We start from the raw sequence: 12,135 nt of genomic DNA on the forward strand, positions 1-12,135 counted from the left end.
GGAAAAAAAAAAAAACATCGTTTTTTGGGGGGTATGGGGGTCGAACTCATGACCGTGTGCCTACAAGGCAGGCACTTATGTGGCTGAGCTAAATCCCCGGCCCAAAACCTTAAACTCTGTGGTGGGCACAGGTCTGTGCATTCCAGCACCCTGGAAGCTGAGGCAGGAGGATCTCAAATTTGAGATCAGTCTAGATTACACAGCAAGCCCCTGTTTCAAACGAAGTTCACTTGGTAACTGTCCCAGAGAACCGAGTAATAGTGGCTTTAGTGAGATGGAGTTTATTTCTTAGGTAACACGCCAAGTGACAGCAAGCTCCATAGTTGCGGAGGCCCAGGCTCCTTCCAGGTTGCTGCTCCGTTAGAGAATGAGGGACCACAGAAGCCGCGGTGATCCGTTCCTCATCTTCCTTCCTCGCGGCAGGAAGGGAAAGGGACGCAGCAGGACAGGACACACAGAGCTGCCCTTCAAGGGCAGGCTGTGGGGCTCCTTCCTTTGATATCTTACGGGGCGGTCCTTCATCTCTTTGGGGGGCAGTTAGGAAATGTGGCTTTTACAGTACATCCACTTCAGAAGGCGATCGGCTATGAGGGGACAATGGACAGTGTCACTGTCAGCGCAAATCAGGGCTGAGACAGCAACGAATCCTGCTAAGATGTTCTGGACTCCTGAGTTGTGAAGTTATTTGTCTCTGATCCAGTTTTCAATTCTCTCCTATATATATAGCAGGGAAAAAAATTGCCCTCAGAATCTTGTGGGGAGGAAATCCTGGCCCTGTGTGCAGAATGAGGTCTTTTGGCCCATTCTATCCTTTTGTTGTGGTTGATTTTGCTTTTTTGTGAAAAGGTCTTGCTAGGTAGCCTGGGCTGGCCTCTAACTCTCTGGGATCCTCCTGCCTCAGCCTTCTGAGGGCTGGATCACAGGTGTGCACCATCACACCAGGGTTCAATCCCTCTCTTAGGACTCCCAGTTTGCTTTTTATTTTTGTTGTTATGGCAGCCACAGTGAGGACTAATGTCTTTGAAATAGAGATCTAATGCTCAAGGCATCAGTGCTGGCCTCCAGTGGGCCAAAGCGGGGTGGGTGTCACAAGCACAGCACACAAGGCCTCCACTGGGGGTGGCCTTCCAGGAGAGGCTCCCCGCATGGTGACAGAAGGCACAGTACCCTGGGCGGCAGGAGGAGAAGGCTTCCTCAGGTTGGGGAAACAGAGCCTGCCGGCCGAGCCCCCTCCTTCCGCCGTAGCACAAAGTCACCAGGGGCGGCCGGACTCATGGCGTAGAAGACATTGGCATTGTCAGGAATCAGAAGCTCTGGGCGGAAGCAGAATTGGAGACGAAGGTGGTTAGCCAATTTCCCACATGCACAACCTTGTGGTTGTTATATGGACACTGAACATGTATAGCCCCCTTGAACTCACTGTGTAGCCCAGGCTGGTCTCAAACTTTCGGGCCTCCTGCCTCAGCCTCCCCGAGCACTGAGATCATAGGCACGTGCCACCGAACCCTCTCCTGCTCTCATCTGATCCTAGACAACCTCACCGCGGCGTAAAGCCCCAGGGCATCTTCTTGGTTCTGCCCGTCCTCACGGTGAGCTCGTAAAGTGACGCCCACATCCTCATCCCTTGGGTCCCCCCACCTGCTTCTTACCCATAAGTCTGTGCAGGAACCTCGAGCACAGGTAACACTGGGCTCCTTCCTCGACCCAGACACACCTCGCCCTCCCCACTGTCCCCCAGCCCCATCTCAAGCCGTCCCTGCTCACCCCTGTCCCCAGGGAGGACCTGGAGGAGCTGGTAGGCTCGGGCCCCGGCCTGGGGCACATGGTGCTTCTCCAGGGCACGCTGGACCACTCCGGGGGCTTTGTCCTGGCTGGTGAGCTGGAAGGGGGCCAGGGGGTGAGCTGCGTCGGGGCCCAGGGCTGGGGCTCCCCCGGCACCCCAGCGCCTCACCAGGATGCTCCGGTACAGGTTCCCGTGGTCGTTGTCGAGGCTCACTCGGATGATGCGTGCTTCGGAGCTCTGCTCTGCAGGAAGCAACGCAGAGGCCCGGGGGCCGGGCGGGTCCAGGCTCAGGGGCAGCTGCAGGTGGTGGAGGCACAGGGCACAGGTGCTGAGGAGTGGGGACCGCAGGCCCCACCCCCATGGTTTTATTCTGTGGTGCTCTGGGGATGGAACCCAGGGCCTTTGCACTGAGCTGCATCCCCAGCCATTTGTATCTTTTACTTGGAGCCAGGCCCTCACTAAATGACTAAGCTGACCGGGCTGGGCTGGAACTTGCAATCCTCCTGCCTCCGCCTGCCAGAGCACTAGGAGGACTGACCTGTGCCACCAAGCCCAGATCACACTGGTCTATCTAGGTGTGTTCAGAATCCTGTGAAAACACAGGCCCCCCCCCCCACACACACCCAGGGCCCAGCGCATGCAGTTCAGGGGCCCCAGAGACACCCATTCAGACCACACAGATACCTCAGCTGGGGTTACAGAGCCAAACGCGGGCCAGGTCCAGGTATACACACACACAAACCCACGTTTAGCACAAGAAATTCTGGGCGTGGAGCAAGAAGCAGCTTACACACACGTGCCGCAGCCCCGGCCACTCACGATGATGTCAGTGAAAACCCCAGCCCTGCCCTGTGGGTATTCTTGTGGGTGGCCTTGAGAAAGCAGGGGTTGTACTGGGAGTGGTGGCACTGGCTTGACATCTCTGCACTCTGGGAGGCTGAGGCAGGAAGGTCACAAGTCTGAACTCAGCCTGGGCAACTTCCAAGACTTAGTGAGTGGCGGGTTCAAAATAAAAACATTTTTTAAAGGGCTGGGGACGGAGCTTGATGTAGGGGCTCAAGGTTCTGTCCCTAGAGCCACAGAATAGATAAATAAATAAATACATAAAGAGCGACAGTGTCCCTGGCGGGTGCTGACCCATTTTCACACCTGAGCTGCTGTCCTGTGCGCGCGCACACACACACACACACACACACACATACACACTCAGTCCCGCAGTCACACACAAGCCACCCGGATACCTTGCTGCAGGAGCTCAGGGGGCCTGGAGAGCTGGGGGGACTTCCGGCAGGAGGGTCCTTGGCTCCGGGACTGGATGGGGGGGACGCTGGGGGCAGACTGGGGACACGCAGAGCCGACTGGGGTGGCCGCCCCGCTCCTGGCCCTGCTCTCTACGCCCGTCCCCACCTGGGAGGCTCACCTGGGGGTGGGCGATGAGGGGTCCCCGGGACTCCCACCGGGGGGCGCGCTCTTCTCCCGGGACAGCTTCCTGAAGATGGGGACAGCCGGGCTTAGATCGGCCTGGGGGGCAGCGCCCCCACCTCACCCCCACGCACCCCGAGACTCACGCACTGAGCCGCTTGGTGAGGCTGATGCGACGCCGGATGTGCGGGGAGCTGGGACAGGAGGCGGCGGGAGGCTCGATGACGCGGGACATTCGGTAGCTGGGGCGTCGGAGGGTGTGGGGACCGCAGGGCGGCCGGGAGCATGGGGGAGGGGAGAACCAGGGGGAGTCAGGTCCCCAGGCCAGGGGACCCGCAGAGGCCTCCGGGTCCCTTAGGGCTGCCGACTCATGAGCAGCCACTGGGGGCGCTAAGGAGCCTAATGGGGCCCGGATTAAGGTTCAAGGCACCGCGGCGTCACGGCACATGCCTGTCATGCCAGCACTCAGGAAGCCGAGGCAGGAGGATCTCCAAGAGTTTGAGGCCAGCCTGGGCTACATAGTGAAAACTTCGTCTCAAACCAAACCAACAGAGTTCAAGGCCAGGTTGGTGGCAAACATCTGTCACCCCAGTATTTTTGAGAGGCCAAGGCAGGAGTGCCAGTTTAAGACCAACCTGAACCACACAGGGAAACCCTGTCTCAAAACCACCACAAGGACATTTCAGGGCTAGGTAATGGATGGCGTCTACGCTGCAGGTCCAGATCCCACAGAGTGGAAGCCAGTGTTGGGGGAGCTGACTCGGGTGGCCAATAAACTGTAATGTGACAGTCATTACTCAGGACTGGGGAGCAGACATTCAGATGGGGCCAAGCACGGTAGACCATGCCCATAAAGGAAGCTGAGGCGGGAGGATTGCAAATTCTAGCCCGGCTGGGCAACTTCGCAAGACCATCTCAAAATTTAAAAAAAAAAAAAAAAAAAAAGGTCAGGGAAGTCATTTAGTACAAAAGCTCTGGGTTCCATCCTAGCACCACACAAATAAAAAGGAGAGACAGAGACTGATTTAGATGAAGGAGGTCTCAAGGGCAATCGTTGGTCTGAGGGGATCAGAGAACAGTTGGGAAAATTACAGGTTGAAGTCAGAATGTCAGGCGGGAGCCAGGCATGGTGGTGCACGCCTGTAGATAGTAATCCAAGCCCTGAGGAGGCTGAGGCAGGAGGATCACCAGGACCCGGAGGGCAGGTGGATGCAGAAGCCAAGGTCAGGGTGGAAGAGGCCCTGGCAGGAGCTGGATAGATGTGTGGTGGGGGCTGGGCCCAGGGAGGTCACCTCTGCTCCTCGCTGAGCTGGCGCTGGGCACGCAGGGCGGCCAGGATGGGCGGGCAGGGATGCAGGCCGTAGCTCTGACAGCGGCGCTGAAGCTGCTGGATTCGGGCCAGGATCTCCCACTCCTGAAGAGGTGGCTGCTGAGGCTCCACCTCATCCCATCCCCACCCTTGGGGACCCCATGCCTACCCACCCTGCTCCCCACTCACCTTCCTCCGCTTCTCAAAATTGATGAGGTCCCCCTGGGGGCAAAGTTGGTCTGAACTGGAGTCTCCCCCCCCAGGTCAAGGGTCAAGGTCAAGTGCTGGGTTGCCCAGAGTGAGCTGTGCTGAGGGGCTGGGGGCTGGGAGTGTGAGGCAGGGCCAAGGGCCAGGGTCAAGGGTCAGGGGTCAGGGGTCGGGGTCACACCTCCAGCACATCTGGCAGGGCTGTGTCCAACATGACCAGGTCCGTGAGGAAGGTGCCAAGGTAGGGAACAAGACCTGAGGGCAGTTTCTGCAGCCCCCAGAGCGCTGGTCACTTCTGGCCATCACGGACCCCATCACCCCACGTGTCCCACCCCAGACACCTGGTCTCCCATTCCAACCCCGGCACTCACTGAGGGGAGGCATCCTGGGGTACTGTCCTCCTCTTGGGGTCCCTCTGTGGCCTCCTCCTGAGGGGAAGAGAAGGACTGAGTGGCCCCGGGGTGTCCCCTGTCCCTTCCCAGTGGTGCCTGAGACCGTCCATATGACCGCATCTCACTTCCAACAATCACAAGCCAGACTGGCCGTGGTGGCGCACCCCCGTCCTCACGGCACTCTGGGAGGCCGAGGCAGGAGGACTGAAAGCTCTGAGCCAGCCGGGCCCGGGACGCTCCACCGTGCATCTGTACCTGGGAGATAATTTCTCTGCTCCTGAGGTGGTTGTGCTCATCCGAGAAAATTTGTGAAAGCTTCCTGAAAGTGGAGAGTGGCTCCCTGGGCAGAGAGAAGAGCATGGTCAGGGGCCCCGTGGCTGGCCGGTCAGAGCGGGATGCGGTGGCCCCGCTGTCCCCGGCCTGGCTCACCTGCTCACGGCCCCCCAGCTGCGCTTAAGCCTGTAGATGGGGTTGGACTGCAGGGCCGACAGGATGGCGCGCAAGGAGGAGAAATTCCGCAGCTCCCGGCAGCGCTGGGGTGAGGTGGGGCTGCTCATTACGCCCCTACCTGACACCCCCGCACCCACCACCTTAGCTCCTGTGACTTATTTTTTTCTTCAGAAAGGATCTCGCTATGCACTTTAGGCTGACCTTGAACTCATGTAGCCCAGGCTGGCCTCGAACTCAGCAATCCTCCTGCCTCAGCCTCCCCAGTGCTGGGTAGACCCCGTTCTACCCCCCCCCCCCCGCCCGCCTCAGGCTCCTCCCACCACGGACTCTCATTGGCCAGTCGCTGCGTTGGCCCCGCCCCCGCGCGCACCTGGGCGATCCGAATCCACTTCTCTATGCGCTGCGCCCTCTGCGGGGCTGCCAGGCCGGGCGCCCCGAGCACCGAGCCCAGCACGCAGCCGGTCACCGCGTTGAACTGGGCCACCGTGGCGCGCACCGTGGGGGCGACGCCGGAGGCCCCCGGCCGGTCCCGCTGCGACCACACGGAGCCCAGGCACTCGCAGGGCCGCACCCGCGAGAAGAGTTTCTGGGGGGCGGGAAGGGGGAGGGGTCCTCAGTGTGACCTGCACCCCAATCCACCCCACCCCAACCTGCCACCGTCGGGGTCCCCACCGCGTCCATGAGGGTCAGCTGCTCCGCCACCTCGTCCACGCTGAAGTCCAGGAGCTCGGGACCTTCCTCCTCTTCTGGGAAGCCTTCGGGAGGGTCTGGAGTAGGGGGCTGGGCGGCCCTGGGAGGTCCTGAGTGTTGGACAGAGTTAAACATCTCAGACTGGAGCCCAGTAGGGTGTGGTGCATGGCTGTGACCCTTGCTATGTGGGAGGCTGTGGCAGGAGGATCACAAGTGCGGGCCCAAATTTAGCTACTTGGCAAGATGCTATCTCAAAATAAATAAGGAAAGTTCTGGGCATGTAGCTCAGCGCAGAGGCCTTGAGTTCAAGTCATGTTGCTACAAAAGCAAATAAAATAGGAAGCTGGGCGTCATGATGCGCGCGGGTAATTCCAGTGCACTCAGGAGGCTGAGGCAGGAGGATCGCTGTGAATTCAAGACCAGTCGCAACTACATACCGGGGCCCTGTCTCAAACAAACATACAGACAAACAATAGTGTTCAATAAACAGGAATGGTTTTCCATAGTGGGAGTTACTGGTGGCGCCGCCTAGAGGACGGTTTGGAAATTCAGCTCTTGTCTTAAGGTAAGGGAGGCCTAGGCACCGTGAAGGTGGGGCCCCAGGGTCTCCAAACGTCCCTTGATCGCTGTATGGTGGAACAACCTACCTCCTGTATTCTGCACCCTGCATCTATTTTGCTTGTAGCAAATTATTCTGGTCCCAGGAAGACGGGGGTGGGGGGGCGCGCATGGAAGTCTAGCTTGTTTGGAAATGGTAAATGTCATTTGCTCTGGGAAACATCACCAACCTCAAATTAGAACAGATGGTCCTTACAAAATATTAGTTTGTTGCCAGGTACAGCGGCACATATCTAAAATCCCAGCTATGTGGGAGGCTGAGGCAGGAGGAGGATCACAAGTTAGAATAATGAGCCCCTGTCTCAAAATAAAACATAAAGCCAGGTATAGGTCTGCAATCCTGGCACTCAGAGGCTGAAGCAGGAGGCCTAGGGGCCGGGGACATAGCTCAGGGGTGCAGTGCCTTCCTGGCAAGGGCGAGGTCCTGAATTCATTTTTTTTTTCCTTTTTTGTGGTACTGGTGATGGAACTCATGGCCCTGGACATGTGGGCAATACTCTGCCACCCTACACCAACCTGGAAATCTTAGGGCTTTGTTGTTGTGGTTGGTTTTGTTTTATTGAGACAAGGTCCTGTCTGGCCCAGGCTGGCCTCAAACTCATGGCAGTCCTCCTGCCTCAGCCTCCCGAGTGCAGGGATTACAGGGTGCACCATCGCAGCTGGCAGACTGGGCATTTTTAATATTAAGTAGTGCTGGTCTTTCTGGAAATGTTTCTGAGACAGAAGTCCTTGTCAAACCAAGGGCCGTGATGCCCGCCTACAGCTGCTCTGGAGGCTGAGGGAGGAGGGTGGCTTATACCCATGAATTCAAAACGAGTCTAGGCCATATCGTAAAGCCTGTCTCAGAAAAAAAATGCTTGTCATCTAAAAGTGTCTGTTAAGTGTGAGTTTACACTTTAAAAATCACCCTGAAAAAAAATAAAATTAAAAAAAGATCACCCTGAAGGTTCTTTGTTTTTGATGCTGCTACCATTGATTTTTTGAGACAGGGTCTCGTTAAATGGCCGAAGCTGGCTTCCAGGTCACGGCAATCCTCCTGCCTCAGCCTCCCCAGCACTTGGATTGCAGGCAGGTGCCATCACGTGTGGCTCACTTACATAAAAGTAATTTTAACGAAACAGTCACATGGGCTAGAAGTTATCACATTAAATCACACAGCTCTAACGACTTAGAATCAACTGATAGAAACCTGAAACCACAAGTACCTTATAACCAGGCGCGACAACAGGTAGGGACTGGACCTTGATAAATAACAGGCAGGCTCTGTGGCCAGGACCACAGAAGTGGCTGCTACTTGGCCCAGCGGGGAGGAGTGTGGCTCCTTTAATCTTCGGATTAAAGGGTGAGGATTAGGGATCTAGGTGCTTTGTGATACTGATCAGATGAAGCACAGATGGTGAAAGCTGATACTTTTAAGCAGGGTGCAATTATCCAGGCAGCAAATCCCTGCTGTGGGACAGAGCCAGGGGCCGGACCATGAGATCCTCCTCTCCCTGCCAGGAATCAACCAGGAAGGGGTGCCAGAGCTGCAGAGCGCAGGGTGAGAGGGGACTCTGTTGGGAGTGAAATCTGTAGGTATTGATTCCTATCCCAAACCTTTTCTATAAAGGATTAATGAAGCAGAGTTTAGTGACACACTGCTGTGATCCCTGCTATGTAGCCCAGACTGGCCTCAAATTTATGGTGATCCTCCTGCCTCAGCCTCCTAAGTACTAATCCTGCGCCTGTGTCTTCCCATGCTTGGCACACTGATTGCTTTTTTTTTTTTTATCGGTACTGGGGATCGAACTCACAACCGCCTGCTTGCAAGGCAGGTGCTTATGCTACTGAGCTAAATCCCCAGCCCCTGACTGCTTTCTTAAGCCGAAGTCTTAAGGGAACTCGGAGCTCAGGGCTGCTGTTATATCACCAGAACTAACAGTTGGATATTTGTTGAATGAATTAAGAGGCCTAAGTAGTAAATATTGATATCTCTCCCATTTTACAGGTACGGAAACTGAGGCTGAAAGAGGTGAAGTGACTTCTTCATGTTTACACAGTCAGCTGAAGGCCAAAACTGGGATTTGAACCCAGATCATTGGCCCAGAGGCTGCATAACTTTCCACAGAGGCGGAGGAGACAATTTTTTTTTCTTTTTTTTTTTTTTTATCGGTACCGGGGATCGAACTCACCACCACCCGCTAGCAAGGCAGGCACTTATGCCGCTGAGCTAAATCCCCAACATCAAGACAAATATTGACACTCTGGACAAAGCGCTATCATCTCTAGTGGAGAAACTGAGGTGGACACAAAATTTAAAACCTTGCCCAAACCCAGTGGGGTGGTGCATACCTGTAATCACTCTGGGAGGCTGAGGCAGGAGGATTGCTACAGAAAAGGCTTCCCAAAATGGGCTGGGTGCCCAGCGCCCCTCACCTGCCCACAGCACGGGCTTCTCCTCTTCCTGCTCTCCATCTGTCTCCTCTGAGAAGTCTTCCAGGAGCTTCTCCGCCTCTCGAGCCTCGGCACCCCCTGGGGCAGCCCAGCCCAGAAAGGCCCGGACGCGGCCCAGGTCCGGGTGGGCAGGAGGGTCTCGGAAATCCTGAGGGTGGTCTCGGAGCCAGGAGCCCAGCACGGACACCACAGCCCTGGCCAGAGGGGCAGCCTCAGACGGGGCCTGGAGACCCGGACCTGTCCACTTCGAGCTTCCAGCCCCAGCGCCCCTCCCGCCGCGGGCCTGCAGGCCGAGCACTGCTGACTTGGGGTCCCCACGCCCCGGTGCCCCATGCGGTGGCCCAGGCGGTCCGAGGACAAGACCAACCTCAGATTCTTGCTGAGGCTCAGCTCACGTCCCTTGGTCTTCTCTCGGTCTGTCCTGGACGGAGGGTCACTCCGGTCAGGTGGGCTAGGAGGAGGCTGGGGTGGGCTCTGGGGCTGGGGGCGCAGGGGTCCCCGGCTACTGACCCTGCAGGCAGTGGGGGCGGCGGTGGGGGGAGCAGGAAGCGCAGCACACAGGTGGTGGGCACGAAGGCGCGGTGGGTGGCCAGGAAGGCGGGCACGAAGCTCGGGTCCTGCTCGCGGTCGCCGGACACCAGCTCGCCCATCAGCCGCTCCAGCCGCGCCGCCCTGAGCGCCCGCACCTTGCTGGTGCGGTAGTGCAGGAAGGTGTCGGCCGCGGGGGGCTGCGGGCACAGGGACGGGCAGTGAGCGCCCCGCACCCCGCTTCCAGCCCGGCCCCGCCAGACCCGCTCGCACACCCGAGCTTGCCGTTCCTCCGGACTCGCTGGGTTGTTATCCGCCGGGCCCACGTGCCAGCCCACGGCGCCCTCTGCGACCCGGCGGGCGGGCGGGCGGGCACTGAGCCGCGTTGCAGCCCCTTTTATTCTGCTTTGAGCCAGCATCTCACTAAGTTGCTAAATTGCCCGGCTTGCTGGGATTTGCCATCCTCAGCCTCAGCCTCCAGACTCCTGGGATGACAGGCGTGCCCCACCTGCTCAGTCCCTAAGCCCCGCCCCGTGAACCCCCAGAGTCGCCCCCCGGTTTCGCCCAGTCCCCCTGCCGGCCTCAGCGGCCAGGCCCTGGCCACACCCCCGCTCCGGGGCAGCTTCCAGCTCCGGCCCACTGACCGCGGCTTCCCCACATTGGGCCTCCCGTCTGCCTTCGCCCGAGCGCGGGTCACCCGGCCCCACCCATGTCCTGGAGTCCACCCTCACCTGGTGGCCTGCAGCCCTGCCTTCCCTCCCAGTCCCGCTGCACCTGGCGACCTTAGCTGGGCTCTAGGGCTTCGGCCCCGCCCACCTGGCCGCGCGCAGGCCCCGCCCCGCTCACCTGGCCGCGCTCAGGCCCCGCCCCGCCCACCTGGCCGCGCGCAGGCCCCGCCCCGCCCCCGCCCACCTGGCCGCGCGCGGGCCCCGCCCCGCTCACCTGGCCTCGCTCAGGCCCCGCCCCGCCCACCTGGCCGCGCTCAGGCCCCGCCCCGCCCACCTGGCCGCGCGCGGGCCCCGCCCCGCTCACCTGGCCTCGCTCAGGCCCCGCCCCGCCCACCTGGCCTCGCTCAGGCCCCGCCCCGCTCACCTGGCCTCGCTCAGGCCCCGCCCCGCTCACCTGGCCTCGCTCAGGCCCCGCCCCGCCCACCTGGCCGCGCTCAGGCCCCGCCCCGCCCACCTGGCCGCGCGCGGGCCCCGCCCCGCTCACCTGGCCTCGCTCAGGCCCCGCCCCGCCCACCTGGCCGCGCGCAGGCCCCGCCCCCTCACCTGGCCGCGCTCAGGCCCCGCCCCGCCCACCTGGCCGCGCGCAGGCCCCGCCCCGCCCACCTGGCCGCGCGCGGGCCCCGCCCCGCTCACCTGGCCGCGCGCGGGCCCTGCTCCCGGGCCTGAGCGCTGGCTGCGCTGCCGCCGCAGAGCCACGCTGAACACCGCGCCGTCCTCGCTCTCCTCGCCCCAGTCCTGCAGCGGCGCCTGGGCGCAGGGCGGGCTTAGGGCGCTGGGGCTGCGCCACGGTGCTCTGTGCCCCAGTCGTCCTCCCACGTCTTCAGGACGTGGGGTGGAATCTGGGGGACGTCCTAGGGTCCGGTTTCATAGAATCTGATTGTTTTCTTTAAATTTTTGTTTTTGAGGCAGGATCTCTGGCCCTCAAACTCGGAGATCCTCCTGTCTCAGCCTCCCAACCGCTGGGATGCCAGGCGTGGCCACCCCGTCCAGCCGTAATCTGTCTCTGATCCCTCCTTCAAAGACACTCAGAGACCTCCACTGCGTTCCCCCACCCCCGAAAGGAACCGCTTCCCTCAGTCGGGGCCATGTCCCAAGGGAGACACAGGGGCGCTCCCCCCCCCCCCAGCTGCTGAAAGATTGAGCGGTATTTGGGGACAGGCTAGGGTCCAGTCTCACGGACCGTGTCAGGTCAGAAGCATCCAGGGGACGCAACCCATCCCCATCCCAAAGGGAACCAGCCACCTCTCTGGGTCAGGGCCAAGGGTCTGCCCTGAGACCCTGGGGAGTCGGCACCCATCTCTGCACCCGGGGACGTGGGACCCAGGATCCTCGGCCTCCTTACCAGGGCGAGCTCCTTGCCCGCCGTCCGCTCCATGGCCCGCGCCCGTCCGCACCGTGGTGGCGCCTCGGTGTGAGGCAGAGAAGGGCGGGGCGGGGCAGGACAGGGCGGACCCAGACCCAGAGCCCTGGCAGGGGCCCAGCCTGTCCCCGGGAAGGGCCCGCCTCTCTCCCCAGGGACCTAGAGCTAAGCTGTGAGCCGCCGAGTCCCCAGGCAGGTGGGAAAGGCCGCTGTGT

At 60.2% G+C, this 12,135-nt stretch overlaps 1 protein-coding gene across 4 annotated transcripts; it reads right to left on the bottom strand.

Moving 5' to 3' along the window:
- Window positions 1-265: 265 nt before the first annotated feature.
- Rgl3 (ral guanine nucleotide dissociation stimulator like 3) lies at window positions 266-12,090 on the bottom strand. Of its 4 annotated transcripts, XM_063228707.1 has the most exons (20): window positions 11,903-12,090; window positions 11,194-11,307; window positions 9,815-10,032; window positions 9,672-9,725; window positions 9,287-9,498; window positions 6,236-6,363; window positions 5,934-6,149; window positions 5,543-5,646; window positions 5,369-5,453; window positions 5,093-5,149; window positions 4,903-4,989; window positions 4,704-4,736; window positions 4,498-4,619; window positions 3,352-3,447; window positions 3,204-3,272; window positions 3,025-3,121; window positions 1,952-2,080; window positions 1,765-1,879; window positions 1,168-1,313; window positions 266-714 (listed from the first exon to the last, which is right to left on the bottom strand). In XM_063228707.1, the coding sequence occupies exons 1-19, from the start codon at window positions 11,933-11,935 to the stop codon at window positions 1,195-1,197; spliced, it is 2,088 nt and encodes a 695-aa protein (XP_063084777.1). In that variant the 5' UTR covers window positions 11,936-12,090; the 3' UTR covers window positions 266-714; window positions 1,168-1,194. The 4 variants fall into 4 exon arrangements, with proteins under 4 accessions (XP_063084777.1, XP_063084778.1, XP_063084779.1 ...); XM_063228708.1 differs by lacking the exon at window positions 4,903-4,989; XM_063228709.1 differs by lacking the exons at window positions 11,194-11,307; window positions 11,903-12,090 and adding an exon at window positions 10,564-10,671 and having other exon boundaries at window positions 4,498-4,631.
- Between the last annotated feature and the right edge of the window lie 45 nt (window positions 12,091-12,135).

The sequence above is a fragment of the Cavia porcellus genome, unplaced genomic scaffold (genome assembly GCF_034190915.1).
Source record: "Cavia porcellus strain 051 isolate PalLab524CR breed Dunkin Hartley unplaced genomic scaffold, mCavPor4.1 scaffold_17, whole genome shotgun sequence".
In the NCBI taxonomy this organism is placed as follows: Eukaryota; Metazoa; Chordata; class Mammalia; order Rodentia; family Caviidae; genus Cavia; species Cavia porcellus.

Bases quoted from the DNA above. Each gene is read 5' to 3' on its own strand.
- Rgl3 (XM_063228706.1), bottom strand. From the start codon at position 10,251: ATGCTGGCTCAAAGCAGAATAAAAGGGGCTGCAACGCGGCTCAGTGCC. The intron at 5,454-5,542 runs GTGAGCCAGGCC...CTCTCTGCCCAG, and splicing joins AGCTGGGGGGCCGTGAGCAG to GGAGCCACTCTCCACTTTCA. The intron at 3,122-3,203 runs GTGAGCCTCCCA...GCGTGTCCCCAG, and splicing joins CCCTCATCGCCCACCCCCAG to TCTGCCCCCAGCGTCCCCCC.